At 40.1% G+C, this 17,870-nt stretch overlaps 1 protein-coding gene across 3 annotated transcripts; it reads right to left on the reverse strand.

Moving 5' to 3' along the window:
* Positions 1 to 2,003: 2,003 nt before the first annotated feature.
* On the reverse strand, positions 2,004 to 17,646 carry sh3bp4 (SH3-domain binding protein 4). 3 transcript variants are annotated; one of them, XM_060875752.1, is made up of 5 exons: positions 17,595 to 17,646; positions 12,229 to 12,443; positions 9,812 to 12,129; positions 4,039 to 4,227; positions 2,004 to 3,792 (listed from the first exon to the last, which is right to left on the reverse strand). In XM_060875752.1, exons 1-5 carry the CDS (start codon positions 17,642 to 17,644, stop codon positions 3,568 to 3,570), a joined length of 2,997 nt encoding a protein of 998 aa, XP_060731735.1. In that variant the 5' UTR covers positions 17,645 to 17,646; the 3' UTR covers positions 2,004 to 3,567. The 3 variants fall into 3 exon arrangements, with proteins under 3 accessions (XP_060731735.1, XP_060731736.1, XP_060731737.1); XM_060875753.1 differs by lacking the exon at positions 17,595 to 17,646 and adding an exon at positions 17,367 to 17,588 and having other exon boundaries at positions 12,229 to 12,440; XM_060875754.1 differs by lacking the exon at positions 17,595 to 17,646 and adding an exon at positions 17,367 to 17,588.
* Positions 17,647 to 17,870: the final 224 nt, after the last annotated feature.

Consider the following 17,870-nt stretch of genomic DNA (forward strand, 5'->3'; position numbering starts at 1 on the left):
CTACAATTCAGTGTGTGTGTGTGTGTGTGTGTGTGTGTGTGTGTGTGCGATGTTGAAAGGTACCTTCGAAGAATTCTATAAACTGAAACTCTACAATTCAGTGTGTGTGCGTGTGTGTGTGTGTGTGTGTGTGTGTGTGTCAGATGTTGAAAGGTACCTTCGAAGAAATCTATAAATTGAAACTCTACAATTCAGTGTGTGTGTGTGTGTGTGTGTGTGTCAGATGTTGAAAGGTGCCTTCAAAGAATTCTATAAACCGAGACAACAATTCAGTGTGTGTGTGGTGTGTGTGTACATGGGTCTGAGATGGCCTACCTTATATTCTCTCCTGTGAGTTTTACCGGTTAATAAAAAATAAATTCGCTAAAAAACCCATAAAGACCAAACTGAAAATCATCTTTGTATAAAAACGATTAGTTCTTTCAAACATACAGTAAAAAACATCCAAACATCCAAACTTCTTATTTTCTTCTTCTATAGTTGATTCTCTGGTGAAAAATTCTTCTTTCCTTTGCGGTTGCCTTGTCTTGCTCTTTCAATTCTGACTTATCAAAAAAATAAATTAAATAAAAGATTGCTTCATGCTTCATTTCCAGAAATTTCCTAATGTTGGTTTCCAAAGAATTTGTGAGTTAACATGGAGGGTAAAAAAAAAAAAAAGAATAGTTAAGATTAAGGTGAGGGTTGGCAGGAAGCACTCGGAATGTATTGCACAGTTACTACACAGTTCTTGAAAAATGATGGTCTAGTGGTGATAGGTACAGGGATGCAGCATAAATGAATGCGTATAGATGAGTTTGTTGAGAAAACATATTATGGTGGGATGTAAACACCACCACTGATACGGATCCAAACACACCAGCAGATGCCACAGCGGGTGCCGTGCCGGTTTGTTACCATGTTGTAAACCTAACCTAGGTCATTAGTGGATTCTTTTGTTGGTAGTGTTTAAGACAACTACGTCTACGTGTGTGTGTGTGTGTGTGTGTGTGTGGATGTATTTGTATCGTATATCTATTATTACCGAAACAACAGATCATTAGACTCCAGTGAAAATGTGTTTGGATGCACTTGCTGCATTGCTTTGAGCCATTTGATAAGAGGATAAAAAGTCATGAATTGTTTACAGCGGCTATGAAACACGACGCTCGATAATACGGCTGATAGATTACACAGACACACAATCCGTACAGCCCGTATACTTTTCAAACCTTTCCATTCACTTGGCAGCTCAACGCAATTTAAACCTTTTAATATGTTCCTACATGTGTATTCATCATGACACAAGATTTGGCTCCGCCCACAAACGGTTCGACTGACTTCACGGGGAAGGTTAAAGGCTACGCGGTCACCTATCTCCTAGTCATTCATTCATTCATTCACTCATTCATTTTCTACCGCTTATTCGAACTACCTCGGGTCACGGGGAGCCTGTGCCTATCTCAGGCGTCATTGGGCATCAAGGCAGGATACACCCTGGACGGAGTGCCAACACACACACACTCTCATTCACTCACGCAATCACACACTACGGACAATTTTCCAGAGATGCCAATCAACTTTGGACCGGGGGAGGAAACCAGAGTACCCGGAGGAAACCCCCGAGGCACGGGGAGAACATGCAAACTCCACACACACAATGCAGAGGCGGGAATCGACCCCCCAACCCTGGAGGTGTGAGGCGAACGTGCTAACCACTAAGCCTTCTAGTCAGCTAATTCTTATTTTTTATTCCTCCAGACTGACTACTTTATGATCCATTTATCTGCTTTACATCTTCGGAACGTAAACAGCAGCACTTTTATTTTCACAGCTGCGGTTTCCATTAAACTTTACATCAAATCAAACGCCATACGTTAAATATTGTATGATACAAAACAACGGTGTCCTTTTTATAAAAATAATCCAACGTACAGTGAAGACAGTTTCAGTCGATTCAGTAATTGGTTGTTTAAGAACAGATAATAATAATAATAAAAAATAAATCGATGCACATATACAAATCAATTCCATTGGGTGGATTTACTTTTATATAAAATACAGTATTTGGCACATATTTCAAGCAGTATTTTAGTTTTCGTGCTTTCAGTCATTTGAATGTGTAACACAAACACTATGTATGTGTAACACAAGTATTAATACAAGTATGTAGATAATGGTAATAAGTAACGTTTGTGTGTGTGTGTGTGTGTGGTTTGGTTTTTGGTAGTTCATGAGCATCAAGAGTCTTGAGAGAAACATCTTACTTGAGCTAAAAAGTGGTATAAAATGTGAAAATATGTGTCAGATGTAGACAAATATGTAAAATTGATAGGAACTCTGGATTAATACCCATAGCACTCATGGTGTGAATACCATGATGGCCTTTTACTCTCGAACAGTTTAACATTCTTTGTTGACACAACTGGACGTCTGATGATTGTTCAGTCAGTAGTTTTTATCGTCTGGATTACATACCATTTTTTTTTTTTTTTTTTGGGAGACAGAAGAAATCTGGAGATCCCAGAAGTGACATGGATATGGACAGAACTCTGCATAAAATCAGAGAAACGCACAAAGCTTTTAAAAAAGCATCTGAGATGTCACCTCGACTCTCTCCGCCTTTGTGCTGCTTTCAATGCACATATACAATATATATATACATACACACACACATATATATATATATATATATATATATATATACTATATATATAAAATAACTTTATGTACTGTATAAAATGACCTATTTTACCTCATATCATTCATATCTTTATGACATTTACCAGACGCCCTTAGCGTCCAGAGCGACTTACATTTTATACAACTGAGCAACTGAGGGTTAAGGGCCTTGCTCAGGATCCCAGCAGCGGCAGCTCGATGGACCTGGGATTCAAATTCAAATTCCCAATCTTCCTATTGGTAGACCAACACCTTAACCACTAGGCTACCACATCCCCCATTACCAATGTGTTATGGTGAGTAAAAGAGGAGTTGGTCAGTACTTATTGTACTCGGTGTTTATTGTGATGCCACGACAGCGTACAGCGCTGTACCTGATCGCAGTTTAGATATTTAGAGATCTTCATATTATCCAGCTGTGAGGTTCTGCAAGGTCATGGGTTTGATGATTGATAGAATTGATGATTTTAGATTGATTTAGCCCCGGCGGAAAAAGGTTGAAAAAAAATATGTATATATTTATCTGTGTGTGTATCTGTGTGTGTGTAATTTTCCCTGTTCACTCCTACTGTGTCTATGGAGTGTGCAGAAGTGGCCACTTGTCTTGCACCAAGTGTTAAGAGTCTCCAAACAATTGGAATTTGATTTAGCTTTTGATTGCGTGTATTTCTTAATTTATAGACACCACTGTATTATTATACAGTATATTGAAAGGAATATCTATAGTCATGCAGACTTGAGCCCTCAGTCCTCTCAGGAGTTGATAAAGTAACTACTCTACTAACAGCACTGAGCACTGAGCATTATGGGTAATGCTATGTCATGGAATTTGCCGCTGGTGCCACTATGAACATGAGATATATCACAGATATATCACTGTAATAGTTTGTCATTTTCGTATGAAGTCTATACCGCACAGTCGTCCTGGGGGGCGGTGCTAAAGGCACTGCTACGTAACAGGTCCAGGCAGTTGATGAGGATGAGTGTTCCTGTTAAGTGCCTCCAGCGCTTGGTGATGGGGTTCTTCATTTTGTCGAGGCCGGTGTGAAGATCCTGGAGTACGTCTCTGTAACTGTCGCCTATCTGGGCTGCCCACGTTACCAGGAAATCATACGCCGGCTTCCACATGGCCTGAAATGATGAAGGATTTAAAAGCAAAGAAGAGAAATGGTTCTTATTTTTCCAGCTCTCTGATCCATCAAGAAGAAAATCTATGATCCGCTATGATCTATGCCATTTTGCTCCCAGGGCTCCTGGGATATGCCCCAGATCCTTTGCATCCTGGACCAGGATAAAGCATTTACTGATGATGAATGAACAAAACACTAACTTTTACTTTTGATTGTTATTTAATGTGTGTGTTTTTTTTCACCGTACCTCTTTCTCTATCACACCATCTGTGCCTCGGTAAGGAGCCTCGTACGATTCCATCTGTTTGCGTGACACTTTGGCCAGTTTTTCTGCAAGCTCTCTCCAGCGCTCTGCCACTTCCACTGCTGCAGTCAGGAGCGCAAAGTCCTTCAGCAGCCGAGCCACCAGCCCTTGACAGTCCAGTTTCAACAGGGCCTGAAATCACACAAAAAACCTATTTACAATGCAAAGAAAGTGATCCTATGAACTGCTTTGTACAAATAGCTCAGATGTTCCTCATGCCTACTCTCTTCTTTTGAAGTATGTGTTCAGAAGAAACCCAGATGCATTTGATATTGGTTCCTGACAAGAACATAGACACCATATTCTTATTAAAATCCAAACATATGACCTCAGTCTGTAAGCCACCAGTTTCCAAACAGTGCTCAGAACACAATGGTGCATATCGTCGCTGTCAGACGGAATCCTCACATCTACAAAACCGTTATTTTTCAGGAAATTAAAAAAACGCCGTACCTTATCTGCAGTGCACAGGGTTTAGTCTGCGTTGCAGTGGATTGTCTTGCGCTAAATTCCTGTCCTCAGACGAGCACCAGAACTAGCAGGGGTCAAGATTTTTTTTCTTTGAGCCCAGTGTTTTGAAGACATTTACCTCAGAAGACGTGTTGATTCGTTGCGACTCTTCTTGAGGAGAAATATGCCGCGAAGCTCTCCCGCGGAGTGAGGAAGAGGTGGACAGTTGAAGTGTCCAATGGAGTTATGAGATTTGCGCTCAAGCTATTTTCAAGACTTTAGATTGGTTAATAACTTGTAAAAATAACAGACCCACGTGGGGACTGACCAATAGCATCGATATGTGAAAAAATACGAAATTGACCAAATTTGGACATACAAGGTTTCCGCCCGACAGCGACGATATGCTAAGATTTTCACACATATAGCATAGTTACATATAGAATCTATTATGTATGCATGCATGTATGTGTGTGTATGCATAAGTCATGTGTAAGAATGTATATATATATATATATATATATATATATATATATATATATATATATATATATGTATGCAGCTGTGTGTGTATGTACTGTATGTATATGTTTATTTGTGTGTATTATGCATGTGTGAATGCGTGTGTACGTATGCATGCGGGTGTGTGGGTATGTACTGTCTATGTATGCATGTGTGCATGCGTGTGTATGTTTGTATGGATGTATAGTATGCATGTGTGTATTCGTGTGTATGTGTAATTATATTACTGCAGGCTGAGACACCTACTGCAGCAGAGGTTGCTGTACATGTTCATGAACTGTTTTCAGTTACGGCACGTGCTGCGGCATGCAACCTTGCCACAAAGCCGACAGACAAGGAAAAAAGCATGAAACTCCCACATTCTTTAATGCGCAAGTGAAAGAATCATTGTATCAGTCTGCAAATTCAGTAGCATTTATACTCGAATTAAAGGAAGTATTTAACATATTAGGGAAGGTTGTATTGTGTCGCATTACAATAAAGTGCACAGGTTAGCTGGTTAAAAAGAGATCCTCTGAGCTGACGCATGTATGTGCATATATATATGTGTGTGTGTGTGTGTGTGTGTGTGTGTATACACAGCACTTTGGCACACAGGATGAGATCTTTCAATTAAGCAACTGAGTATAATGACTGTGTGCTTTGATGAACTTGCAGATAAGGCTCTTAGAGAGGGATTTACGTGCTAGTAAGAGCATAACGCGCCATCCAGTCCCATCCAACTCGGAAACACTGGAGGAAGTAGGAACATCCGGTTAGGGTGGGTGGAAAAAAGACCAGTGTTTGTTTGGTTTTATTCGGCTTGCTACTTCCTCTGCCTTACACTCCCTTTTGTGTGCTTCACTGGGATTCAGAGAGAATTTTCAGGCATTTTTTTTTTGCTACAGCTTCTCCTGTCAGAGCTGCATGCCTTCAAAGAAAAACTACTCTCGGGCTCAGTTTAGAGCATGTAAACACGGCAGCACGGTACCTTAACACACGTATACACACACCTATAAGTGGGGTATTTGCATTGACTTCTGTGCTACTGTAGCTATATCTTAAATAATGCCATATCTTGCAACTCGGTTTCAATCTTAACCTCAAATTTGACTTAAAAGTAATATTTTGGTAATACTTAAAAAAAAAACTCTCACATATTTCTACCATACGTGCAAACACACGTTTGTTTTCCCATCCTTGTGATGATCTTCCATTAAGTGCTGATAGCATTAATGCTATGTTATACCTAAATCCAATCCTACCCTTAACCTTAATAACTAAACAAATCTTTTAAATAATGGCTGTAGTTGTTATAAATCAAACATACAAGACAATCCTCATGTGTTCCAGACAAATATTCAACTTACTGCAGACACACACACACACACACACACACACACACACACACGGTCCATGAGGTCTAGGATGTCCAATTTCAATTCCAGTTGGACACATGGAATGCTCGGTATGAGAGGAAATTGGGGGAAGGTATACATCTGATAACCTTGGGGATCTTCTCTGAGCCAGACCAAGAGGTTTGGAATTCCTGCTTTTTAGCTCAAATATCTTTCACCAAGTGATGGCTGGAAATAAATGAAGGAATTATTTATATTTATTAACCATTTTAAACATAGCATCAAAACCTCGGTTGCTTGAAAAACAAATCCAGCAGTGATAAGATGCATCGCTACATGTTTACACAGCTGGACCTTCCAATCTGTTTAGAAGATTAGCTTCATATCAGAATTATTAGCCTCAACCATCTGTTTTCAGGGTAGAGGTACAGAAGAAGCGCAATAAAAAAAAAATAAAATAAAAAATAAAGCTTTCCTGACCTTGACCCAAGTTTAATTGAAAATTTGGTTATTCCAGTAGTGTTTATGTTGTGGGTTTCATTGAACAAACAGTTTTGAGCATCCTGTATGAATATGGAATAAGGTTCATCATGATTTCCACCACTTCCCTTTGTACTGTGCTAAAAATATGGTCCCTCATTTGGTGTCGGCGTTTCTTAAATAGGCATTACCCTAGAGAAGTTTTAGGCCATTCATAAGACTACATCAGAGAGCTATTCTACCTGCACCATTAAATAACTAAAGGAAGGCTGGATCTGAATATATTAAAAGATCAATGACGAAGACGGTTTCCTGTTGTCAAACGTCCTATTTTTAAATAACTGCATTTCCAGTCAGTATACACTGTTGATCGATGCATTGCTCTTACTAGTGGACAACTAAGCCAGGATATGGGCTTGAACCACAATCTGCAGACACATTAAGGTGCTCAGCCTAACAGTGAACTCAAAAACGTGCTAAAAACTGAAACAGGCCACAAAGATCAACAGCAGAAAGTTGTATTCACAGCTATTTTGTAATCTGTGTTATTACTTGGAGGGGCACGGTGGCTTAGTGATTAGCACGTTCGCCTCACACCTCCAGGGTCGGGGATCGATTCCCGCCTCCGCCTTGTGTGTGTGGAGTTTGCATGCTCTCCCCGTGCCTCGGGGGGTTTCCTCCGGGTACTCCGGTTTCCTCCCCTGGTCCAAAGACATGCATGGTAGGTTGATTGGCATCTCTGGAAAATTGTCCGTAGTGTGTGCCCTGCGATGGGTTGGCACTCTGTCCAGGGTGTATCCTGCCTTGATGCCCGATGACGCCTGAGCTAGGCACAGGCTCCCTGTGACCTGAGGTAGTTCGGATAAGCGGTAGAAGATGAATGAATGAATGAATGTTATTACTTGCTGAAGTTAAGGATGCTGAATCTAGTCAAAGCAGTCATAAGGGCAGGGCTTTATGGAAGGGCCTAGAAGCTTTTCTGAAGCTTTCAGGGAATGAGGAGAGAATACATGGAAGCTAACTGACTCGGCTAACTCAGTGCAGTGCAACCGGCTCAACAGTGTGTGTGACCCCTCGGGAAATCAGAACACATCAACCTGCTGGGTCTGCACTCAGAAGTTGTGTTCCAGCTCTGGGAAAAGTTTGACAAGGCACAGGTGGACCTCTTTGCCGATGCCAAGTCAACAGTAGTCGGATAGGACAGGACGCACTGCCCCACAACTAGCTTCACAATGTACTATACGGTGGGTATTAAAAATCTACACACCCTTACAAAAATTGCAGGTTTTTAGTCTTTAATGTGATATTCAACCAAACAAAAATCCATACAAAAAAAGAAGTATGTAAAAATTGGGTACATTTTAAATAAATAAAAATAAAAAAAAAAATAAAAAATTACCACACCCTGATTGCATAAGTCTGCACACCCTTTCATAAGGGCTGTAACTGTCCTTAGAGTTAACCAGTCCCATTCAAAATTAGGCTTGAAGGTAAATGGCATACAGTTGCCATTAATTAAAGTGACTCTGATTAAAATAAAAAAAAAAAAAAACAGATAAAGTTAGCTGTTGCTGTAGTATTTTTTGCTGTATGCGTTCTACTGAGAGCCATGGGCCACAAAGATTTGCCAAAGAAACTGTGAGACTAAACTGTTGAAATGTACTAATGAGGAGAGGGATATAAAAGAATATCAAAGACACTGAATGAACCATGGTGCATTGTCAAAACCATCATTGCAATGTGGTCACATTTTGTTCACTTATTAAAGATCAGTGAGGCGAACGTGCTAACCACTAAGCCACCGTGCCCCCCTCCGAGACCATCCATTAAAAAAAAGAAAAAAAAAAACGTGAACAGAAGATGGTAATTAAAATGATCTTAAATCATGGTTCTGTGTGTCATGACCTGGTCCAAATACAAGAGGGTGTACTTGAACAAGGAGTGTCTCCTGCTGTGCTCACAGCCCTCCTGTTTGGATGCAAACAATAAAAAAGGAAACATCTGTTGAGCCAGTCTGACACACCCTGGCCTATTTCCATCTTCCACCTATATGGGACAGAATACTAATCAGCAGATGACCTGCGGTGATCATACAGTCAAAGATTCTCCCTTGGTTTTGGTGCAGGTATTCTGGTGCCAGGTGTCCTCCTGCCCTTAACATCACCACCTGCAAGGGGGCTATTCTAGAACAAGTCACTGCTTATAACTACTTGGGCATCTGGTTGGAAACTTCACTTTCTTTCTCTATTCACATATCAAAGCTGCAATCTAAGGTCAAAGTCAAGCTTGGTTTCTTTTACAGAAACCGCTCTTCCTTCACCACTTCTGCCAAACTTATTCTTATTCAAATGACATTCTACCCATGTTAGATTATGGAGACACTATATATAGGGTTGCTTGCAAGTCCATCCTATCAAAACTTGATGCTCTTTACCGTTCTGATATTTATGTATGTATGTATGTATGTATGTTTAGTATTTATTTTAGCCCTACTTCCCTTTCCATAAGTGGTTATTCCACTTGTCAGGCCGCCATTGTAAATAAGAACCTGTTCTTAATGACTTGCCTGTAAAAATAAAGGTTAAACAAACAAACAAACAAACAAACAAACAACTAACCAAAACTACCCGATCTCAGCGACTACAGAATTTTTCAAAGCAGGACAATTGCATGTGCTCATATAGTTATATAACTGTTATATATGTTATATAAAAAATGTATTAATGCTGCTCATTTAGAATGAATTGTCGTGTTACATTTATTAAAATGTACCATTATTTTATACTATATTTTGTTACAATTTCTTAAGATGTAGACTAATATTTAGAATTATCACAATATAATCTCAAAGTTTTAACTTGATCTAACCTGTCTAATTATCACAACATTAATCTAGCAGTTAACACTTTTGTTAATACTGTACGTACCATGAAGAGCTCCTTTTGGAAAGATTTCCTTTGCTTTTCTTCAGATGTCTCGCAGTCTTCTTTCAACTTCTCAAGAACACAGGCAACTTTTTCTGGCTCGCTGCTCGGCTCCGTACGACAAAAGTGAGCCAGAGGAAGGTTGACGTAGCCCAAGGCATCAGCAAATGCTCTCCAGCTATTTAAGTTTTCCATCAGTATAGTCCTCAATGAAGAATACATGTAAGTGAGACATTTGCAGGGGATTAGAATTTGGTCTAAAAGAACAGTAGAGGTCAGCTCAGGCCCCTTGATATTAACTGGTTTGACTTTTCCCATTATAAGAATGTTCTTCGTATGCACCAATCCAATTCTGCCATGATAGTATCCAATGTACCACTCCTTGGTCCAAAGATGGCCTTTAAGTTTGATTTTTTCTTCACTCAAAAGTGCCATCACATCCCCTTTTACATACTCCAGCAAATACTGGCTCTTGGTCTGTCTAAGGACAGTCTTTAGCAACTTTCCAAACTTTATATTTGTGACTGGTCTGTCCTGAAACATAGGATATTTTGTGACTCCTAGAAGAGGTGAAAGTACGGTTTTGTGCATTTCCTTTTTCTTTAAAAAGCGCCTCTGCGTGGAGCTCGTCGCAACCTTCGGTGTAGGGGTTGGCGTCTGAACGCAGAACTGGGCAAGGATGCAGTCCTTATCATCTTTAACCTGAATGCGCAAAGTGAAGTCCGTGATGTTGTCTGGATCTCGAGCAGATATGGAGTAGATGAGGCGCGATACTTTGCCAAGTTTCAGCTGAAAACTCCTCACCACCCTTGTCTGATCGCTAATTTTCGCTTCAAAATTTGAAATGTTAGAATACACACCAACCTTAAGATCTTGAGGCTTTGCAAGTACAAACTGGTGTTTTCCCCAGAGTTGGAGGGATAATGGTGGAATACAGTGGGACTGCATTTTAGCTTCACTTACTAATAATGTTTTTGGGGCACAATCATGGCCAAACATGGCAACAACTGTCTTAAAGGATGGATGGATATGCTTAGGACCGTATACGCCAAGCGTAACCTTTTTTACAACATGCTCCCAGACTGTGTTGTATGGGGCAACATCCTGGGCCTGAGCAACCACTGATACATACATGCAAGGCTCTAGATTGTCCAAGGTTATCTGGACTGTATCTCCATACATATAAACATGAGGAACTGGAACGTAGGGTCCATCCTTGCAGTCGCTGCGGACACAGATCACTTCTGCCTTTTGTCGACTCTCCATCTTGACCACAACAGACACTTTCATCTCTAATGTTAAAGTGGTTTTTGTTTCCATATTGCTAAGCTTAATCTCCACCACTGGGCTCACAGTAGTACAATTGTCATTGTTAAGCTCCAAGGGTGGGTCCAGCATGGCCTTTAACGATATCTGCTGGGTATCATCTGGTGCAACATGGCCCTCGGGTACAATAATGCTGATGCTAGTGTCTGGTAACTGAATAGCACCACCTGAGCTGTCCAGTTTGCACACAATGTTGGTCTCGATTGGCTGTGTTTGACCCCAACCAGGATTTTGCCCAATAGAATCTAGGTCATGGCAGGACCTTGTAAACTTGCGGTGGTTTAACCAGGCATTTTTGAAGTCTTCTCTACTCTGAAACTGCTCAGGTGAAGGTGCTTTCAAGCTTCCGAAAAAACCCAGGAATTCTGGAGGTGCATCTGCCTGCGACTGTAAAATGGACAGTTCGGACAAACTGTAACAACGCTTGCTTCTATAAAATGGATTGTTCCTTCTAAGGACTGAACCGTTCTCTGTGCCAGGGTTCAAGTAATACGAATCCATAACATTACTTCCAAATTTGTTGATGTTAATACTGCTGCTGTTTTTTGAGTCTGGAGAGGAACTCTGGATACTGTTTTGATCAGTTAGCAAGGAGCCATCAAGGAATGGGTTGAGAGACATCCGCTTCTTTAGGAAAGGGTTTCCGTTTTGAGGAACTGTAGGTTTAATGTGTTCCGGCCACTCTCCACGTTGCTCTAGCGCTTTGGACCCATCGTTAGAAATGTCTGCTAGGCTGTCAATCATCCCACTGTCGCAGGATATAGATTCTCCCTGCGTGACGGGTTTGACGTAGGCTGCCGGGATGTAGCCCATCTCTGTGTTATTATGAGCATACCACCACTCTCCCGCAGATGTGTCAAGAACATAAAGATGATCCCCTTTAGAAAACTTTAGGGTGGTGAAGTTTGATGGACAGTAATCTTTAATGGCAATGACTTCTCGAGCAGATTCAATCGAGGCGGTAGCTTCCAGTCGTAAAGTGCTAGGACTGGGTACTGAAAAAAAAAAAAAAAAAGAAAAACCTTAGAAAATACTACTAACGGTCTACTGAATCTATGAAAGGTAGAAAAAAAGAACAGAAACATGAGAGAAACCTTTAACTTCAGAGAGCGCGGCTTCTGACACTCCAGAACTCAGTTCAATCAGTGTTCCCTCGGACTTGCATCGAGGTATTGCATTGTTGTTATTTGTTGCTCGAATTCGATGGGCAGCCATGCCTAGTTTTCCTGCAGCATATTTCCTTTTCCTGTCAAGACGCTTGTACCATCTTCTAATCCCAACTGTGATCAGTTGCGTTTTATTCAATCTGCTTGGGAAACAAAATAAAGACCAGACATTTATTGACTACAGTGTTTTTTTGAACACACCGAATTTATTTAATTCAAATCTCTTCCACTTGACTGATTCGAGATACTGATCTGATCTGATCATGTATTTTGAACTGAAAATAGAACGTCTCTTCATCTGCATCTGAACAGACATGCTACACGTTCAGCAATATCCACATTACTATTGCACTCTTCCAACAAACACGTTCAATCGATGTTTAAGTAATACTATAGAACCAGAACAAATACAATTCAAATACATCACTTATGCACCTACAGATTTATCTACAAAATTGGTTCCACACAAAATAGTAAATTTATCTTACTAAAAAAAAAAATCTAGTGAAAATCTACAGTTTATATAATATTTTTTAGAACCATGACTCTGTACTGACTCTGTAAAAACATCGAGATGAATGCCAAACTACTGTCAATCACTACTCATCCAAGTGTGCACGGTTTAGTGAATTATTATTTAGTGAATATCTTCCAGTGTGTTTAAAACACCTATACATGACCTATGATACAGGTGCCTTTCAACAACAAAAGATATTAAAGGTTCAGAACATCATCCTGTGATTTATTATTATTTTGCTGATTTCATTGAGGTGGGGCACGGTGGCTTAGTGGTTAGCACGTTTGCCTCACACCTCCAGGGTTGGGGGTTCGATTCCCGCCTCCGCCTTGTGTGTGTGGCGTTTGCATGTTCTCCCCGTGCCTCGGGGGTTTCCTCCGGGTACTCCGGTTTCCTCCCCCGGTCCAAAGACATGCATGGTAGGTTGATTGGCATCTCTGGAAAATTGTCCGAAGTGTGTGATTGCGTGAGTGAATGAGAGTGTGTGTGTATGTGCTCTGCGATGGGTTGGCACTCCGTCCAGGGTGTATCCTGCCTTGATGCCCGATGACGCCTGAGATAGGCACAGGCTCCCCGTGACCCGAGGTAGTTCGGATAAGCGGTAGAAAATGAGTGAGTGAGTGAGTGAGAGTGAATGTCATTATAAAACAACAGTTCAAGACAAAAAGTCAGTGAGTCAAAGTCTATTGCATAATTCAATGTTTACATCATAACCACAAATGAGCTGATGCTCTGTTGTGACATGTCATGGGCTAAAACAGTGATGAAAAAAAAAATAAATTCATGCCCTAGTCCAGGCAAGTTTCCTCAGCTCATTCCTGGAGTTCACAATTGCCTTCTGAATCATCAATGCCTTCTGAATCATCTCTAGCTTTGGTTCCTGTTTTGTTGTACGATCATGCAATGTTTCAGTATAGATTATGAGAGATTTGATTTGGATAATTAAACTTTCCCTAATATCTAAATTCTCAATTACAGCTATAACAACAGTATGATTTTCCCCAAAGCCCACAGCCATGATTGTAACTGGGGCTGCGGCCAAATTACGCAACCGCTCTACTGGGAAGGACTTCCAATAGGTTTTAAGAGTGTGGAGCCGTGTGATCATTTGTGGTCTTTTAGTCAAAAGAGCATTCGAGTTCTTCCTCACTAAATTTGACTTTATGGACCATGCTGGACCAGTTCCAGTGAATAGAAATCTTAATGTCAGAGCATAAAAAGACATTCTAGACAACTGTGTGCTTTGTGTTTATTTAGTTTTCCCGAGCTGCTCCATCTGATCCTGACATTTCTGACAATTCTGCAATAGTAATTAGTGTTGTGACAAAGGTTTCGAGTCAAATTTGGAAGGAAATTACGAAAGTAGTCCGGATACGCAGTGACTGTCGGGAGACACAGGACTGTGGGAGTTTAACCAAAGCGAGCAAAGTGTAAAATATAATTACATAAGAAGAAAAATGGTTTCAGAATTGACATTAATTTATTTTTTTAAAACAGTATGGATTATTCTTACTTTTTCTCTAATATGAAAGGAATAGGGTGGCACGGTGGCTTAGTGGTTAGCACGATCGCCTCACACCTACAGGGTTGGGGGTTCGATTCCCGCCTCCCCCTTGTGTGTGTGGAGTTTGCATGTTCTCCCCGTGCCTCGGGGGTTTCCTCCGGGTACTCCGGTTTCCTCCCCCGGTCCAAAGACATGCATGGTAGGTTGATTGGCATCTCTGGAAAATTGTCCGCAGTGTGTGATTGAGTGACTGAATGAGAGTGTGTGTGTGTGCCCTGCGTTGGGTTGGCACTCCGTCCAGGGTGTATCCTGCCTTGATGCCCGATGACACCTGAGATAGGCACAGGCTCCCCGTGACCCGAGGTAGTTCGGATAAGCGGTAGAAGATGAATGAATGAATGAAAGGAAGCCAGTCTGTATCATGACCAGTTCAGCTAGAGAGCTCTTGATAGCTGTTTCCCTGTATGTCTCTGTTATTTTTTCATTTGATCGGTTTTGTTTTTATCCTCGTTTTATTATTTTATCGTGGCTTGTGGCAGGTTTTTTGAAAAAATAAAGATAAATATACAGATCAGAAAACAGGGGATGCTAATAGAAAGGAACGCACGCTATGGTGTTGTTCTCCTCACTATACTGCAGCTAGAAATGGATGCAGACGGTGAAGGAAGAACGCAGCACAAACCTGTGCTTTGAAAACTAAACGAGAAAAACAAAAAAACAGCCATCGCTGATATCACTGCATTCTAAAGTAACAACATGTAGAAATCTCAGCCGAACGAGCGAGATGCAAGGTAGTGTCCTCTTAAGCCAGATCTCGGCTTCAGCATGCTCTTCAGAAGCACGTCAACGGTTTCCATGGGTACCGCCTTGCCGAGGAAAAGCATTTCCATAAGAGGATCTTCAGACAAATACCAGAGTGTGGCAGCGTGAAGGACTCGCACAAACATGCTTTTATTATTTCTTTGCACGCTCTGGAATTGTATAGGCAAGTATCCTAGACACAAGATAAAGCCTCTTGAACTTGGAGCATGATTCGCACAAATGTGCAACCACTTGTTGCAAGCAAGGTGTATTACTGTACACAAATAACCCAGGACAGTATTTCAGGAAGCAAAAAATGAGTGATATCCTGCATCCAAATGTTTGCATTGGGTTTCTGTGTGTGTAGGTGCTTAAAAACAAATCTGAAAATATGAGACATAATAAGACAATGTGTATACAATGACATTTCTCTTCACTGGATCTTAACCGGTGTTAACGTGACTAAATGAGGAGGAAAAAAAAAAATGCACCAACGTTGTTCAACGCTGTTTATGTCATATGATCAAAACACTAGAGGTGCTAATCTTAATCTCTTCAAAGCCAGTTTAAATCCCATCAATCAAACAGTTACACTGAGAGTGAGAGGATTTCCTTACAGGTGAAAAAGTAGCCTGCGAAAAAGGAGACTTGTGTTTGTAATGTTAGGAAAATTAATCTGGTTATTAATGCTAGCTGTTAACACGGACTCAATACACCGTTGTGACGTTGCAGCGTGATGACAATCTGAAATTGTTCTTCTGTTTTGTTTTAATAAACAGCTGACGTGAACCGATTCGATTCAGATTTGATCATTTTTCAGTAGTGACTAATCAAGTCAATGTTTTATGACACGAAGTCGTGAAGCAGTGAGCCGTAATATCGGGCTGTTCAGGCGTTGTATCACCGATATATCTTTCCGTTCCTAATTTTAACCCAACTGTTGAGTGTTGAGGAAACTACAGTACTACTCACTCAGTCAACACTGTGGTTTGCAAACGAATTGCACTATGTGATGCTGAAAAGAAATGAAATGGTTTCTTCTAATTAGAAATTTCATCCCAAACTGATTTCTATTTCCAAAAACAAAATGTCAGGGTTTTATGAAGTTGAAATGAAATTTCACTTTAAAATAACTAGCAGTTGTGATTTATTTTATTTTTGCAACGTTTGGTATTGGATCTAAGATGTGAACATTAGACTGAACATTCGCACATTATTTATTCCTTTAAATCATAAAACATAAATAAAAGAGAGTTTTGCCGTCTGAACGTATGGCTTAGTGACAGGAAAACACAGAGGAAATGCCAGTGTGATGAGTTCCTGAAAACTCTCTCCTCGTGCCATCGAACAGTTGCAGAGAGTGAATCACTTTGACCCGCTAAAAGATTTCCATCTCTCCAGAGACCATAATATACACATGTACGATGCAAAATACTAACAATCGGCTGTATTTTACCTTCATTAGCATACAAAGTACAAAATCGTGAAAGATGATTTGTCAGAATATTTTTCAAATCAGTCAACTGTGTCATTGAAGTTCAAAATAATAATAACAATAACAATAACAATAACAATAATAATAATAATAATAATAATAATAATAATTTCATTTCACTCATTAATCTAGTTTCTTTAGTTTAACTTTCTTTTATTTGCTATGATTTTTAAAATTAAACACATGATTAAAATCATTTTTTGTATTTTTATTACTTCTGTTTATTATCTTATTATTACTGCTGAATAAAAATTGATCAACAATACATTTTAGAATTATTATATCAATGATCATTTATTATTAACTGCAATTGCCAGAATTATTTTAGGTCACATTGGCACTGTACGGTGAAACAAACCAACCAACCAACCAACCAACCAACCAACCAACCAACCAACCAACCAACAAACAAACAAACTCTTTAAATTGTCATTTTTTTTTTTGTTTTTTTTTGCTGTGGATTAACATTCATTAATATTCTGTCTAATTTTGATGAACCTTTATAAAACCCTTCTAGGTAAAAATGTCATGTAGTGCTGCTCACATCATTCCGATAAATAAACTCATAACATGAGGAACAGTGACATCATGGTGTAAAGTTTAGACATGTTTAAAACTCACAAGCACTTTTGCATTGTATGTAGTTGAAACTGGAGGAAAGAAAGAGAGAAAGAGAGAGAGAGAGACAGAGAGAGAGAGAGAGAGAGAGAGAGAGAGAGAGAGAGAGAGAGAGAGAGAAGTTTACTCACATTCCACTCTTCTGAAAATTCCACTTTTCAGGTCAATTTCACCAGGAGACACAGAGAGACACCGAAACACACAGAGACTCAGAAAGAGACTCAGAAAGAGACTCAGAGACACACAGAGAGACACAGAGACACTCAGAAAGAGACTCAGAGACACACAGAGAGACACAGAGAGACTCAGAGAGAGACTCAGAGAGACACAAACAGACACAGAGACACACAGAGACGCACCACTGAGCAGAGACGAGTAGAAACATCTCACCGCTGCTACTCCACACCATGAGACCTGAAGCTGCATGATTGGCTAGAGACTAAAGTGATTGACAGTTAACCTGAGTTTGCCCCACCCACTTCTGGCTCCCTGTTAATAATTACCTTACTACATGGCTCATAAACATGTTAAGAATGCTCTAATGAAATAGCGACACCCCTGTGTATTTCTGTTTAAAATTTAGAACCTTCTCACACCTTTTCTGTGGTACTTCTTTTATCATTTCAAATTTATTT

This window comes from Tachysurus vachellii, chromosome 8, assembly GCF_030014155.1.
Source record: "Tachysurus vachellii isolate PV-2020 chromosome 8, HZAU_Pvac_v1, whole genome shotgun sequence".
NCBI lineage: Eukaryota > Metazoa > Chordata > Actinopteri > Siluriformes > Bagridae > Tachysurus > Tachysurus vachellii.

Coding starts and splice junctions, on each gene's coding strand:
- sh3bp4 (XM_060875752.1), bottom strand. CDS start 17,644: ATGGTGTGGAGTAGCAGCGGTGAGATGTTTCTACTCGTCTCTGCTCAG. Junction 12,444..17,594: donor CTACTCGTCTCTGCTCAGTG/GTGCGTCTCTGT, acceptor TTGTTTCCCAAG/CAGATTGAATAAAACGCAAC. Junction 3,793..4,038: donor ATGGTGTGATAGAGAAAGAG/GTACGGTGAAAA, acceptor TCATCATTTCAG/GCCATGTGGAAGCCGGCGTA.